The sequence below is a fragment of the Hypanus sabinus genome, chromosome 8 (assembly GCF_030144855.1).
Source record: "Hypanus sabinus isolate sHypSab1 chromosome 8, sHypSab1.hap1, whole genome shotgun sequence".
NCBI classification, from domain to species: domain Eukaryota; kingdom Metazoa; phylum Chordata; class Chondrichthyes; order Myliobatiformes; family Dasyatidae; genus Hypanus; species Hypanus sabinus.
The window spans coordinates 143979464-143995849 of record NC_082713.1 but is presented as its reverse complement, the minus strand read 5'-3'; the positions used below and the strand labels follow the sequence as shown (position 1 = coordinate 143995849).

General features: G+C 42.9%; 2 protein-coding genes across 3 annotated transcripts in view; one reads left to right on the top strand and one right to left on the bottom strand.

Moving 5' to 3' along the window:
* Positions 1 to 828, bottom strand: part of LOC132398516 (polyglutamylase complex subunit TTLL1-like) — a 43402-nt gene extending 42574 nt beyond the window's left edge. The window contains exon 1 of one of the 2 annotated variants that reach the window (XM_059978092.1): positions 756 to 828. The gene's annotated coding sequence lies outside the window, so the exon portion shown is untranslated. The remainder of the gene's footprint in view (positions 1 to 755) is intronic. The other variant, XM_059978093.1, reaches the window with a different exon arrangement.
* Positions 829 to 7149: 6321 nt separating this feature from the next.
* LOC132397816 (bcl-2 homologous antagonist/killer-like) overlaps positions 7150 to 16386 on the top strand; it is a 30497-nt gene continuing 21260 nt past the window's right edge. The window contains exons 1-3 of the mRNA XM_059976568.1: positions 7150 to 7185; positions 7283 to 7312; positions 9990 to 10077. Coding sequence (XP_059832551.1) covers positions 10002 to 10077 — 76 coding nt within the window. The 5' untranslated portion in view covers positions 7150 to 7185; positions 7283 to 7312; positions 9990 to 10001. The remainder of the gene's footprint in view (positions 7186 to 7282; positions 7313 to 9989; positions 10078 to 16386) is intronic.

Sequence of the window (16386 nt, the reverse complement as noted above, 5' to 3'; positions counted from 1 at the left end):
TATGTATTTTCTGCTGGATGAACTCAAGAGAATCTATAGATGCTGGAACAACACACACTAAATGTGCTGGAAACCCTAAGCAATATTATGTTGCTCAAGATTTCCAGCAACTGCATGACTTCTTGTGTCCAGTATATATCGGAGCTAAATAGTCTGTTGTGCTTTATCGCGCCTGGGTGGGGGTATTGGAGTAAAATGTTAAGGAAGCCAAGCTGAGACTGTACAGGTCCATGTGCAGTTTTTGTCTCTACTAGACTTTAGCCTGTATGATTGGGCCGAGTTTCCCACGGTGCAATGATTGGCTATAATGTGACGAGGGGGGCGTTGGGCTTGCAAAAGACCATCTCTCGCACTTCCACTTTTTAACGGGCTGTCAGCTAATCTAGCTCCTCAAAAACTTGCAGCTAAACTTCAACTGCTACTACCCACTTTGTCCTGCCGTATGACGGCACTGTCACAGACTGGCCCTGTTTCATACAGACATCCTCAGAATTCATGGGTGCGACTGGTCAATGAAACGCCGCTTGGAAGATTTCTCAAAATTAATGTTCCCATAATCATGCTCGACCTTTTATCATCTTCCTCACCTCGCTTCTTCGATGCACACGCCAATCCCAACTTTTACAAAAAAAATTCTCCACTGCGTTGTGGATTTCGAAGAGAGGCGTTGCTTACTCTGATCTGAGGAGAATTGTCTTCAGAATCAGCTGGAACCCAACATCGGGATTCACTATAACCCCTGGGGCCAACCTTACCTGGATGAGAACACCGGAAAGGCTGCGGCGAAGAAACTTCCCAACGTGCGGTCAATACTTGTTGTTCGTTTAATGTTCGTATTTGAGGCCGTCTCCTGGCAACCTGGAAAGCTGAAGCCGGAAGAGGTGGATGGAGCGTTGCTGCAGAATTGCCTAAAGAAAAGCTCTGTAAACCATTGAGGTGGATGGAGCTCGGGCGGCTGGATTTACCTCTTGCACTTATGGTATTGCTCTGCTAATTGGCATTACTTAACCTTATTTCAATATTTCAGTTTCTGGCAAAAAAAAAGGAATGCAAATGTTGGGATCCGGAGCAACAAGCAAGGAGCTGTAGGAACTTAGATCTCCAGCTTCTTGTTTGTTGCCTTCAGTTTTTGGATCTGACAGCTATTTATTTGAAATTTTCTTGGAATTAGATTGCTGCTTAGATTACAATTATAACTGAATGTGAAGGAACGTTAAAACCAGAAAAATAGCTCCAGGGCGCATGCACACACAAACACAATTCACAGATTTACAAGGAAACATCTTGTGAAGAATGCTGTCACTAATGCCTGCCATTGTTATAAGGGGACTTTTGGAAACCCGAAACTCAGTAATCAAGGCTTGACCTGTTGTCAGGCTACTTTATTAATTGTTTTTCTTTTTGGAGATAACAATGTCAGGGGAAAAATGATGAAATGGTGGAGATATTTGTCAAACCATGATTTTGAAAGCCCCACACTGCAATAAAATGTTTTTCTGTATTATTATGTTAAAGTTGATTTTTTTGAACTGCCTTCTTACCGTGTGCCAAACCCAGGTTGCTTTCTAACATTTGCCAACAGTTCAAAAGTATGCACTGGTTTAATTTAAATGTATTTCAAACTGTCATTTATTCCTTGTATCAAATAATCACACATCCTTAAATTAGGAGTGTGAAAAAGCTGGATTATTGGCAAAGCCTTTCTCAAGTGTTTAGATTTGTGAGATGTTGATTATCTGTCTCCATCTCCCCAGATGGAACAGAAATAGAATTCTCCTGGTCCTCAGCTTTCACCCCCACTATCCTCTTCATCGAGCACATATAATTTATGACACTCCTGCCAGCACCAACTGGATCCCACCACCACCCGTATCTCCTCTTCTCCTCCACCATCCTTCCCCACCCACCAACTTTCTGCCTTCCACAAGAAATTGTCTCCATTACTCCCTGTTCGGTCAGTCTTTCCAGCTCACCAGTTCCCCCTGCCATGAAAGGAATGTTAGATATTTCAACTTCACCCCCTCACTACCATTCAAGGACCTTATATGCCTTTCCAGGTACAGTGGAGGTTCACTCAAATCTCCTTTAATCTGGTCTGTTGCATTTAGTGCTGCATTGTGGCCTGCTCTACTTTGACAAAAACAAGCAAACACTAAAATTCCATTTCAAAGGGCAGCCGTGATCAATCTGCAATGACAATTCTGGTTGCATGTTATTTTATTTTTCATTTAGAGACACAATATGGTAACAATCTCTTCTGGCTCAAAGACCCCACACCACCTAATTACACCCATGTGACTGATTAACCCACTAACCCATACATCTTTGCAATGTGGGAGGAAACCAGAGCACTCAGAGGAAATGGTCACAGGAAAACCATAGAAACACAGACAACAGTGGAATTAAACCAGGTCACCTGCGTTAATACTAGTGTTACACTAACTCCTGATGAAGGGGTTTGGCCTGAAATGTCAATTGTTTACTCTTTTCCATAAATACTGCCTGACCTGCTGAGTTCCTCCACATTTTGAGTGGATTACTATGATCTCCAGCATCTGCAGATTTTTCTCTTGTTTGTGACACTAACTACTACGCTCATTTCAAATCCTTTCCCCGTTTCCTCACCAAGGAAAATGTTCAAAGAACTGTTCAAGCTTCCTTGAAGAACTGCAGCAATTCTACTGACTCCTGGGCTCAAAATAGAGAAAGATTGTTGGCAGTCACATGTCTACCCATCAGCCCCATCTGCACATTCCATATTGGCCATTTTAGAATACCAATACCAAAACCACAGTGGAGCCAAGACACCTTCAATCCCAAAGGACTACCGAAGAAGAGCTGAAAGAAAGAACTTTAAAAGTTTTGAAAGTCACTAGGGATAGCAAAATATTGATAAGGAAGATAGTGATTTCAATGGTTTTGGTGGATGGTGATATCAAGCATATAACTGGTGGATTAATAAAAATCATATGCTCCTATGAGGGATAGATGCAAATATTGACATTTCAATGTGCTACAAAATTTTAACATATGCATTTTCTTCAGACTTTTCTAATTTGTCTTTGTTTCTTACGACTTGTTTTTTTATTTAAGGGGAGAGTTTGTTACAGTCCATGTGAAAGGGAAGATTTTTTTTCTTAAGAATGAACAATTGGCAGAGACGTCAGTCTTTTTGGTTTCAGTCAAAAATCTTCATGCTTCCTTTAGCATGATTGTTTCAGATTCCATTCATTCACTTTTGATGTTAAAATATTCCACTTCATTCTTTCTTGATTATCAAAGCGTTCTTTCATTCTAAAAGGATGTACAAATTTAGCTTTTGATCAAAGTATGACCTCACCGTTCTCCAATGCTATAGGTGAAGCCGCAAAACAATATGCTGACATATTCTATTATTCAATTGCCCACAAATATTTCTGGTAGACAAGGTGTGGTCTGGATTAAAGTAAAGCAAATTAAACAATAAAACACAGCTTCACCAGTACTGCAAAGCCTTTATGACAAGTGTGATCTTCATATCTGACCAAATCATTTAAACAGTGCTCAATCAAACCCCTGTATATATAGTAGAAAATCAAATTCAGAGTCAAGTCATCATCTTAGTTCCTTTGGGTAAAGGATGACTTGCTTTCATTCCACTTCAGTGCATTCTGAAGTGGCTGCTGAGGTCAATGTAAGATCCACAGACTCTGCAACAGGTTGGGTCAGGGATGCTTGATGCATGAGCAGTTGGATAGTTTGGGAAGTAATGCAATCTTTCCACTGTTTTGTGGGAGTTCTTTGTACTTCCAATGAAAGGACTAAAGCCTATCAGTGCCATCCCTTAAGTTCTTGCCCATGTCCCTCGTTAGCTAGCAATTCCCACAAGTCAGTAAATTTGTTGCATCGTTTCAGCAAGGCTCTGGAAACACCACAGTAGCATTTCCTCTGACCTTTTGGCATACAGTTGGCATGATGTCACTTGGGAGTGGCGCTGAATGCTAACTTCAGGAGTTTGCTCTTGTTTGGACCATCAGAGTCAGTTGGTGTAATTTGCAACTTGATGTTGGAAACATGGGGCTGGAGAAAATTATGATGCTGGGTTCACTTATTTGGAAGATTTTGCAAAAGCAGAGCTGTTGCTTTGAGGAGCCTGCTGCATGTCCCTGAACTAGAAATGTGGTTTGGCATCACTGCTTGGTAGACCATGAATTTTATGCCAAGTTTGAAGTCCTGCTCTTCAAATACACTTTACCCCAGGTTGAGCCATAGCAGTGGAGCTGATGATAGATTTTGCCCTGAAGTACTCTTTCACTAGGTTTTTCTTGAGATGTGGAAAGTTGTTCACACTTTCCTGGGTTTTGTTGTAGTCCCTTATTGTCAGTGGATAGTTCAATCATCATTCAACAGTACTATGAACACAGCCAAACGAAGCCATGTTCCTCTGGGGCCAAAGTGTGAAACACAGTACCAACAGTCATACACAGCACAAGGACATACAGCACATATATAACAGTAAAATAATCACACAATAGTCTTTCACAAAAAAGATATACACAGTCTAAGTCCCTGAGTTCATCTGACTGTTGCATCAGTCTGTAGTTGAACATGATTGCTTCCGCTGAGTGAATACTGGGGGTCAGCACTGCCTCCAGCACTCCGCTGGAGTCCTGACTCAATGCCCCTCCCTGGGTGGCTGCAAACCAGTGCCACTGGCACTTGAGGTCTAGTCCTTCCTGATGGGGTAGACTTGCAGTACTTGATTTCCAGAAGGGTATTGTGATCGCAATGAGTACTTTTAAAAAAGACAATACCTTTGGTTGACCCCCATAGAAGCCGCTGCATTCCAGTGCAGTGGCTGTCTTACCAGAACTAAATTGTTCCATACTGTGTTGTACAGCAATAGGTTGTAAAAGACATTTATTTTTCACTTGTTGAATATAAGGGCTATTGGAGAAGGAAAACTCTGATTTTAAACCTCCGCTGCCTTGTGGCCACACCCGCCCGTGGGAAAGGCTTCGGGAGTAAACCCTGAGGAAGAAATCCACAGTCGGGGTCCCTAAGGCAGTTTGATGTTGTTTACAACTTCACTCTGGCAACCTCTGCGATGACACTGGTGCCAAGCTGTATCGGCACTTGCCCTTCCCTTGGATCACATCAGTGGCGTGGAGAGGAGGAGCCCACTGCATGGGTAACAGCCGGTTCTTCAAATCTCCCGGCCCAGGCTTGCACCCTGGAGAGGACGCAATCCACCAGAGGCGCAAACCCGTAATCCCCTGAAATTGACGACTCCCTACTACCTCTACTTATTCCACTGACTGAACCATTGATGATGGAGCTCATCCTTCGAACACATATCTATGTAAGTCTCATGAGGAAACAGCAGTTCAACGTCGAGATTAGGGTAACCCTACTTCTGGAGCAGAGGGAATAACATTTTCCCTTTTGGCCTGCATTCTGTATTTGTTCCATTCCAGTGTGAACTTTGTTAACAAAGTGTGGGTGTAATGTGATTTATTCTTTTATTGACACGTTGGTTAGGATGATAGTTACATGACATCATGAACCAAGATATAAGACAGAGATTAATTTCTTGGGCAGTCATAAATGAAGCCAAATCTTGCCAAACCCTCTCAAGTGACAGAATTACTGCCTTTAAAAGCCAAAAATTGTTTCTGATGTTGTCCGTGTACTTCTCTTGGAATTGCTGTGCAGTAAATATCACATTCCCTGTGCCTCTAAATAGGCACACTGTATGTGATCGTTACTGCACAGCACGATGGTGAAGAGGCAGAAGCTTTTTCTAAAATGTTGAGAGTGTGTCTTCAGGGTCCTGTACCTCCTACCTGATGATAGCAATGAGAAGAGGGCACATCATGGGTGGCAGTTCCTTGGCATGTCCTCCTCTCTCCAGACAGGAAAAATGGTGGTGGATTTGTATCTCAAGTTCTAAAATTTCAGTAGAAATGCCATTTGCTCCCAAGCCCATAATCCTTTTACCTGCTATGCCTCTGAACAGGAGAAACAAAAAGGCAGAACACGTAACTCAGTCAGTCAAACAGAATCTGTGGAGGCAAGAGATGCAAGTTGATGTTTCAGGTTGAGACCCTCTATCAGAAAGGTGAGAGTGACTGGACCTAAGGGAGGGGTGGGATAGTGATTGGTAGGTGATAGGTGGAACCAGATGGGCAGGGATGGACAGATGAAACCACGTGATGGGGGAGCAGTGACAGATGTACAAAGAGGTAAGAAAATTTGGTGCACAAATGTGCATGGAAGGAGGACACCAGGGGGTATGGATTACCTGAAAATGGAAATTTCAGTGTTACCACCAATGGGTTGTAAGCTACCCAAACATGATATGAGATGGTGCTGTTTCAGTTTGATTTCAGCCTTTCCTGTAACCAAGAAGATCAAGGGCAGACAGGTCAGAATTCCACTGGAGTGTTAAAATGACATGAAACTAAAATCTCGATAACAGAGGGTTAGTGCTCCAAAAGCAGTGTTGTCCAGGCCTCAGGAGGCTTCAGCAGCACAGAGGAAGAGACACTGAATGCAGTGGACTGGGTTGCAAGTGAGGCAGTGAAGCACTGCCTCTGGTTAGGCCCCTGGATGGTGATGAGGAAGGAGGTGAAGACACAGAGCACCATTGCGACAGCCCTTTCGTTTCATCACCTCTCCGTGTGCAGAATCAGGACACTAGATTGTGGTCCTTCCCCACAGAGCCTAAGCGACACCAGTCTGCAGCACTTCCTTACGTGCTGGAAGACCAACAAGTTTCGGGAAGACCAAAAGGCCTACTTCACCCAGTCGATGACCTTCCAGCAGCACATGGTGTCTGTCTGGGCAGGTGTCTTTGGAGAAAATGGTCCCCAAGAAAAGCAAGGAATGAGAAAAGGTTACACACACAACGCTGGAAGAACTCGGGAGGGGAACACAGTCGCCGTTTCGGGCCGAGACCCTTCATTAGGGTGGAAAGGAAGATGCCATCGGCGTTGGTTCGCATCACACTTCCTCAACACACCGAGAGGCAGCAAGGGGCGAGGTGGAGACGCGCCGGGGAGGGTATTTAAGCGCCCGGAGCGGGCTGGTCTCCGCGGCTCCTCCCTATGAAGCCAGGAGGTGACGTCGCTGTTTGCCCGGCTCAGGTGCGTGGAGTGGAGTGGAGGGGAGAGCTCGGAGCGAGTGGGTGAGAGTGACGCTGCTGTGAGTATCGTCTGCTTTCTGCTCGCAGGACAAGATCAGACCTCTCCCGAGTGTCCCACCACCGTCTAACCTGTTGCTTTGCATTTCTCCCCTACAGGGCGGCCGTCGCTATCCCGACTGCAGAAGGGTAAGAGGCAGGTTTCTGGAGGTGATCGGGGTGGGGGGAAGAGAATGGCGGGGCGGGCGGAGCGCTGCCTCCAGCCCCGACTACAAAGAGCGGGCGCTGCCCGGCCGTTTCAGGAGGGTGCGCTGGGTCAGGACTTTCGCATCTTCAGTCGGCGCCCAGCCCCACCAAGCGGGGATCTAGTGGTGAGCCTGAGTCCATTCCAACAGAAAGTCACTGATGTGAATGAACTGAGATTAGCTGCCCGCCCCGCCGGTGCAGATAGAGTTCCTGCGGTGTCATTCCACTCCGGACAGGCTTCATAGTGTTGTGATGCTCTCTTGCTATCCAATCGAGATGGGGACCCAATAATGTGAGCCCACTCATTCTCTGGACGAATCCTGTCATGCGATTTCCCCTTCTCTTCACCCTTCTAACAAACAACTATATCCAGCCCATACCCTATTGTTGGTGTTTGGTTGCCAGTAATGCGTTGCTGTGGTCGGAGCGTGTTGGAGACAGAGCTGTAAACAAGGTACCTGTAAGCCAGATGTTCCCATTCCGGGGTCGACAGCATGCTAGGGGTCCATGGTGTAAAAAAAAAGTTGGGAAAGCCCTACTGTAAACAGTCTTGAAAAGAGCTTGTTGAAATTGCAGTTGGTATCAGTAGGTGTGCTCAGACACAGCCTGATTACAGGTTTCCAGGCTGATCACTTTAGCCCCCAGTGCTGAGAGCAGACCAGCATTGTTTAGCATGGGAAATTGTCATGTACTAAAGATTTCTAGATGTTCACCCTGCAGCCTCTGCAAGTTTTATAGAGGACTAGAATCCCAGACTAATGTCTTCTGAAACAAGACACGTTTCCTTTGAATTACAGGGAGGCAGGTAAATTCAGGGTCTGCACTCAAGCTCTTGGTATTCAATGTTTTGATTGCATAGATGTTCAATATTCTTTAATTAAAATGTGATTAATTGTCAGCCCTCGATGTAACCTCTGCCTATGCATTAATGAATCCAAAGGAAGAATTATGATGAAGGGTCTTGACCTGAAATGATGACTGTTCATTTCCCTCCATAGACTTCACCTGAACTTCTGAGTTCCTCCAGCATTTTGTGTGTGCTACTGGAAGACAATTTATTGATCCTTTGATTATGCAAATAAAGTCACACAATTAAATTGAATGCAGGTGGTAGCTAAGGGTTTCTGTAGGAACAGATTAATTGAAGTATGATAGTGATCTGTTGATTTAAAAAAAAGAGCAGAACAATTTTATCAATTTTGCTTCTAACTTCCCCACCCTGCCCTTAAATTCACCTGATCCACTTCTGACACCTCCCTCCCCTTTCTTGATCTCTCTGGAGACAAACTGTCAATGGACATCTTTTATAACCTACTGATTCTTAAATATACCCCTTCCCACACTATCTCCTGTACAAATGCTATTCCCTTTTCTCAGTTTCTTCACTTCTGCCGCATCTGCTTCCAGGATGCAACTTGCCAATCCAGGATATCTGACATGTCCTCCTCCTTTAAAGAATGGCCCTCCCTCTACAGTTGATGCTACCCTCACTTGCTTCTCCCTTTCCCGTATTTCCACGATCACCCCTTCTTCCTGCTGCTGTAACAGTGATGGAGTCCCTCCTGTCCTTACCTACCACCCCATCAGCCTCCACTCCACATTGAACACCATAACTTACACCGTCTCCACTAACATATCTTTACCTCCACCCGCTGACTTTCTGCAGTGATTGCTCCCCCCCCCCCCGTGATTCCCTCCCCATGAATCTCCCTCCAGGCACTTATCCATGCAGGCACCCTAAGTGCTACACCTGCCCATACAGCTCTTTCCTCAGCTCCGTTCAGGGCCTCACCTTCTGGGTGAGGCAACATTTCACCTGTGAATCACCAGGGGTTGTCTTTTGTGTCTGGTGCTCCCGAAGCGGCCTCCTCTGCCTTGGTGAGATCGGTCGTAAATTGGGGGAACCACTTTGTTGAGCACCCCTGCACGATCTGCCACATGCTGGACTTGCCGGTGGCCAAGCATTTTAATTCTGATTCGCATTCCCGTTCCAGTGTGTTGATCCATGGCCTCCTCGTGTGCTGAGACAAAGCCACGTTCAAGGTAGCGGAGCAACACCTCCATCAGGGTGCCCTCCAGTCTGATGGCATGGATATTGATATATCCTTCCAGTGTGCCAATTTCCCCCCTCTCCATTCCTCTAATCCCCACTCTGAAATTTCACTTCTTACTTCCCCTGGGTCCCCTCCTTCCCTTTCTCCTACTGTCCATTCTCAAATTCTTTCTTCTCCAGCCCTTGACCTTTCCCACCCACCTGGCTTCACCTGTTCCCTTCAAGCTAGCCACTTTCCCCTCCATTCTGGCATCTTACCCCTTTCTTCTCAGTCCCGATGAAGGGCCTCGGCCCAAAATGCTGACTGTTTACTCTTTCCCATAGATGCTGCCTGGCCAGCTGTGTTTCTCTAGCATTTTGTGTGTGTTGCCCAGCATGTAGTTAGTTTTAGAATTGTTCTAATTACAGTTGGTGATTTTATAGAAATTGGGATAAACAAAAACAATTGTCATTGTAAAAACACTGAACCTTATGTCAGTTCTTTTTTTTTAAAAAAAAGCACATTAAAACATACTTTTTTCTATATGGCTATCTTCTCTGAAATGTTATGTTTCATCCTTTTTACAGAACTGCAACATCATGGCATCTGGAAAGAATCGTGAGTCATGCAGGTCATGTTCATCATATGGGAAAAAGACCAATGAGATTGATACAGGTTTGTTTCCATTCGATGTAAATAGATAGCTGGCGGGCATCTGAAGTTGACTTATTGATGTGTACAAAGTAATTAAAATATCAGACTGTGATCCATCAAGGACTTCTATTACCAGAGTTTCAGGTCTATCAGCAGTGGGAATGAGTACTGTTTTGCATGGCTCTCGATGCTGGATCAGACGTTCAAGCAGCATTTATGGAGACAGATAAACAGTTAATGTTTCTGTAATTCACTTGCAATTCTTCCAATCTTGTACTGTACTCAGTGCTCTTAATGCAGTCTCCTCTGTACCGAAGAAACAAAATGCAATCTTAGCGACTGCTTTAAAGAAAATCTCTGTTCAGTCCACAAAAGTTTTGGGAATTGGCTGTCACTTTAATTCTCCATTACATACATTGTAACCAGTTTATCTGTGGCTGCTCATATACGTAAACGTGAGAAATAGCACTTCACCTTCTGTCTGGGCACATTGAAGCCTTCAAGACTCAATATTGAATAGAACCATTTCAGATAATTCAAGTTTGTGTCAGAATTACTTATTTTTGCTACAAGAAATCCATTTGTAACATTAACCCAGCCTGCCATTGCATGACCTGCTGTGTGTGTCTCTTTGTCTTCTATCTCTTGTTTCACTTATTGATTTGGACCATAAGCTGTAGGAACAGAATTAGGCCATTTGGCTCATCAAGTCTGTTCCGCCATTCCATCATGGCTGATTCGTTACCCCTCTTAACCCCATTCTCCTGCCTTCTCCCCGTAACCTTCGACTCCCTGACCATTCAAGAACCTATCAATCTTTGCCTTAAATAGGACCTGGCCTCCACTCCCTTCTGTGGCTATGAATTCCACAGGTTCACCACTGCTCTGGTTGAAGAAGTTCTATTCTGAGCACTGCCCTCTGGTCTTAGACTGGTCCACTATAGGACACATCCTCTCCACGTCAACTCCTTCTAGACCTTTCAATATTCAATCAGTTTCAATGATCCCTCTCATTCTTCTAAACTTCAGCGATTATGGGCCCAGAGTCTACTATGTTAACACTTTCATTCCCGGAAACATTCACGTGAACCTCAGCTAGGTAAGGGGCATAAAATGCTCACGGTACTCCCAAGTGTGGTCTGATCAAGGTGTTTTAAAGCCTCCAAATTACACCCTTGCTTTTACATGCTAGTCCTCTCGAAATGAATGTTAACATGCATTTGCCTTCCTTACCACCGACTCAATCTGCAAGATAACCTTTAGCAAACCCTGCACAAGGTCTCTCCAGTCCCTTTGCACCTCTGATTTTTGACTTTTTTCCCCCATTTAGAAAATAGTCTACACCTTTATTCCTTCTATGAATGTGCATGACTATACACTTCCCTACACCATTTTCCATTTGCCATTTCTTTTCCCATTCTAATCTGTCTTAAGTCTTGCAGAGTCCCTGCTTCCTGGATACTAAATGCCTCTCCACTTATCGTCACATCATCTGTAAGCATGGCCACAAAGACATCAATTCCGTCATCCAAGTCATTGACATATAATGTGAAAAGAAGCAGTCCAATCACCAACCCCTGATGAACATGTCTAGCCATCAGCAGCCAACTAGAAGAGGCCCCCTTTGCTCCCACTCTATGCCTCCTCTGTCGGTCAGCCAATCTTCAGAATCGATATCAGGTTTATTATCACCGCCATGTGACGTGAAATTTGTTAACTTAGCAGCAGCAGTTCAATGCAATGCATAATACAGAAGAAATTGTTTTTTAAAATAATAAATAAATCAATCAATTACAGTATCTGTATATTGAATAGGTTAAAAACAGTGCAAAAACAGAAATACTGTATATTAAAAAAAAAGAGTAAGGTACTGTCCCAAGGATTCAATGTCCATTTAGGAATCGGATGACAGAGGGGAAGAAGCTGTTCCTGAATCACTGAGTGTGTGCCGTCAGGCTTCTGTACCTCCTACCTGATGGTGACAGTGAGAAAAGGGAATGCCCCGGGTGCTGGAAGTCCTTAATAATGGACGCTGCTTTTCTGAGACGCCACTCCCTGAAGATGTCTGCTATCCATGCTAGTACCTTTCCTGTAATAACGTGGGCTCTTATCTTGTTAAGAAGCCTAATTTCTGGCAGCTGGTCACAGGCCTTCTGAAAATCCAAATAACCAACATCCAATGATACTGCTTTATCTACCCTGCTTGTTATTTCCTCAAAGAATTCCAATAGATTTGTCAGGCAAGATTTCCCCTTAGGGAAACCATGTTGACTTTCGCCTATTTTATCATGTGCCTCCAGGTGTACCAAAACCTCATCCTTAATAATAGACTCCAACATCTTCCCAACCACTGAAGTCAGGCTAATCGGTGTATAATTTCCATTTTTTTTCCCATGTTAAAGAGTGAAGTGACATTTGCAATTTTACAATCCTCTGGAACCATTCCAATGATTCATTAATCATGCCTCCACAATTTCTTCAGCTACCTCCTTCAGAACACTGGGGTGTAGTCCACCTGGTCCAGGCAACTTGTCTACTTCAGAGTTTTCAACTTCCCAAGCACCTTCTCCATAGTAAAAGCAACTACACTCACTTCTGCCCCCGACACTCTTGAATTTCTGGCACTCTGCTAGTGTCTTCAACAGTGAAGATTGACACAGAATACTTATTACTATTTTTTTTGTCCCCCATTATTACTTCTCCAACATTAATTTCCAACAGTTCAATATCTGCTCTCAATTCTTTTTTTACACTTTATACAGGTATATGACAAAAAACTTATTGTATCCTCTTTGATATTATTGGCCAGCTTAATTTCATATTTCATCTTTTCTCTCCTTCTGGTCTTTTATAGTTGCCCTTAGTTGGGTTTTTAAAAGCATCCCAATCCTCTAACTTCCCACTTAATTTTGCTATATTATATGCCCTCTCTCTTGCTTTTATGCTGCCTTTGACTTACCTTGTCAGCCATGGTTGTCTCACCTTCCCTTTAGAATGCTTTATCTTCCCTGTGATGTATCTGTCCTGCGCATTCCGAATTGTTTCCAGAAACACCAGTTATTACCATTCTGCCATCATCCCTGCTAGTGTCCCCTTCCAATCAACTTTGGCCAGATCCTCTCTCATCCTCGTCCAGGAGTCCCTAAAAGTTTACTCGATTGAACTCTAAATTGGGGCTCAACCCAACAGAGGTATTCCTTTTGTCCTATCTATCCCCTCCCACCAACTCCCTCCATATTTTTATAGTTGCATTGTTCAATCATTGCTTTGAACAGGGAATTTTTACATGGCCTGAAAAATGTGCGACACTTTATATTAACATGGTATAAAAGAAAGTTTCAGCTGCTATGTGCAGGAACATTTCAATTACTATGCGGGTCATGCCCCTGTGCGGCTTAGAGGGAACAGTGCTCCCCATCCTCTTAGCATTTTAAAATTAGTATTTTTTTCCCTCTATGATGAAGATTCTGCTCATAAAACATTAATTTTTCTTTCTCCTTGCAGTTTGCAAATTGACCTGCTGAATGTTTCCAACACTTTTTTGTTTTGTAGCTTTTGTTACATAAGAAGTGGTCTTGACCCAAAGTATCGACCATCCCCTTTGCCTTCTGAATGCTGCCTCTGAATTCTTTAGCATTTTATTGTGGCCTTTGGGTTTTATAAAGAGCAGCGTTTACTTTTATATGAGCTGACGTATTTTTCAGATAGGAATCGAATATTAATCCTTGGACTTGCAAAACCTAGTGCCTGTGCCAGCAATTGGTTAACATGTGTTTTTTTATTTGCATTAACTAATGCACTATGTTTTAAACACAACCTCATCTGTGGTGTGAGAGAAGCAAGTTCGAATACTTGTGATACACAAACTCAAGCCGAGTTATACTTAATGGTCATTTGTGATCTCAGGAGGACTGAAGTGGCGTTAGGGAGGGGTATCAGGGGAACTGACTACTCTTGGGCGACCAGGATCTCAGTTCCCTGCAAGACATTGATGGTGAATGATGTGGTTTAATGTGCAACTGATGTATCAGGAAATACCCAATCAAATTTGCAAGTGATATGACTGGATATGCAGTCACCGTTAGTATATTTTGCACTTGCCAAGTCTGTTATCACAGAGACAACACCGAGGTTCTTGACTGTCATGTGTATGTTACGTTGAATTTTGTTATTTTCAAAGGAGTTTAATAGTACCACACGCCTAACTTAAAAGTAGAGTTTAATTTGAGTACAGAAATTAGGCTGAGGCTCTACTGCACAATGGGACCGTTGCTCTGACAGTCTTTAAATGAAATATTGAACTGAAGTAAGAATAGAAGGGTTGGAAGAACTCGGCTAGTGTGGAAAGAGAAACGAGTTAATGTTCTCTCCCTCAGAAATTGGAGGGGTGAGTAGCGGGAGTGTAGAGTTAATAATTTTCAAAGGATCGCAGAGGGTAGGTGTAAGACAAAAGCCTAGAGATGGGTTGAGACAGATTGCAATATAAGGAGCAGGAGAACTGACCAATAACAAAGCATTGTACATAAACTGGGTTAGAAAGGAAATAAGTATGACGTTCACTTCTGGTTCTGACCCCGTGCGTTTCCTCTGGGTACTCCCTCAGTCCAAAGGTAGTAACTTAATTGGTCATTAGAAATTGTCCTGTGATTAGGTTAGGGTTAAATAGGCGGGTTGCAGCTCATTGGACTGGAAAGGCCTGTTCCTTGCTGAATCTCTAAATAAAATAAAAATACGGGGAACGATGAGCGACTACTTGACCTGAGACTGGATCATTCAGTCTCCGTTTAATTCCAGAAAGTTGCAAAGTGTCTGGATGGAAAGTGAGATGTCGTTGCTCTAGTTTACATTTGATCTCGGTACAGCTGTTGTTGGGGCTGCAGACGAACAAGTTATGTTGGAGTGGGAATTAATGTGATGTGCAGCAGGAAGCTGGGGATCACCCCTGTGGCTTGGGATAGGTGTTTCACAAAATGAATAGCCAGTCTGCGTTTGGTTTGGATTTTGCTTCTGTTTTGAAGAGACAGCAAGAGTATTTGACTTAGCATTACAGCAAATCTTTATCACACTTTTTTTGGACGGGTGTGAACTGTTTCTTTCTTGCATAGTACATTAGATTTTCACTCCATTTAATGAAAAAATCAAATTGGCTCACAATCTTCGCTTTGACATTATGAAAATCAAAGATTTGTCAGTTGCTCTTCTAGAAGGATGCAGTAATAAATTGGAAAATGCAGCTCTTATGGTAGAATTGGAGCTAGCAGCAATTTGAAATCTCTGGATTTACTTGTCCCCTTGATTGTAGTGATATTAAAAATATGAACAGTGAAAAGCATTAACTGATTTTAGTTCAACTGTATGTAATGCTTTAATTGTTTTGTAATTTGGTAAAGACAAAAATAAAAGCACATGCATTTTGCAAAATGTGAAAGGAAGGTGCTGACTATTGCAAAAGAACTTGTTATCATTGGACTTGGATGTAATGCTATCATAATGAATTTTATTTTACTAAAGCTGTTATGATAGCTGTATGTTCACTGGCTAGAATCAATATATAATGACAAACTTCTGATCTGGGGTTGGACGTGAAACATTTGTTTAAAATGACACATGCAGTTTGGCACTAAAATGCCTGACCTCCAATCATTTACATAATAAATCAGATAATATGGGATGAAAGAGACTTGGCAAATGTGAGCTGGTGTTCAGCACTGTGTAAATTATGAGATTAAGATTTCTGAATGATGCTGATGCCCATCTGTCTGGTCATTAATATAATGATTTGTCATTTCTGATTTTGTTTCAGGAGCTGCTTCAAGATAGAATTGCATTTACAGAAATATAGTAGTGAGATCCAAAAGTGTTCATGTTCATATTGTTTTGGAGGGATTGGTGGTACCAAGCATGCAATAATTTGATTGCTATATAACTTGCTGTATATTTTATACCCTGATTTAGTCTCCCAGTTTTTGTTTTGGATGCATGTAAGTGGAAAGCCAAGGGTCTGAGCTCTGATTAGCACATACATTAAGTTCTAGCTATAGGCTGCCCTATGTAATTGGTGTGTTTGCAGTATGAAGATAAATATCAATTAAGATTGTAGATAAAGAACCATTGGGGAAACATTGGTGGCCATGTGCTAAGCTGTCAGCATTTTCCAGTGGGATGGCTCACGAGTTTGTTCCATCTCGGCATTTTCCTGGAGGTTTGTGCCCAGTCTTTAAACTGAATTTGGAATTTGGAGCGTAAACTTCCAGCATTTCCTCATTATCTGTCAAAGAAATCTACCAGAATGTCCTGTATTTAATTACACAGCAAGAGCATTAACTGTGA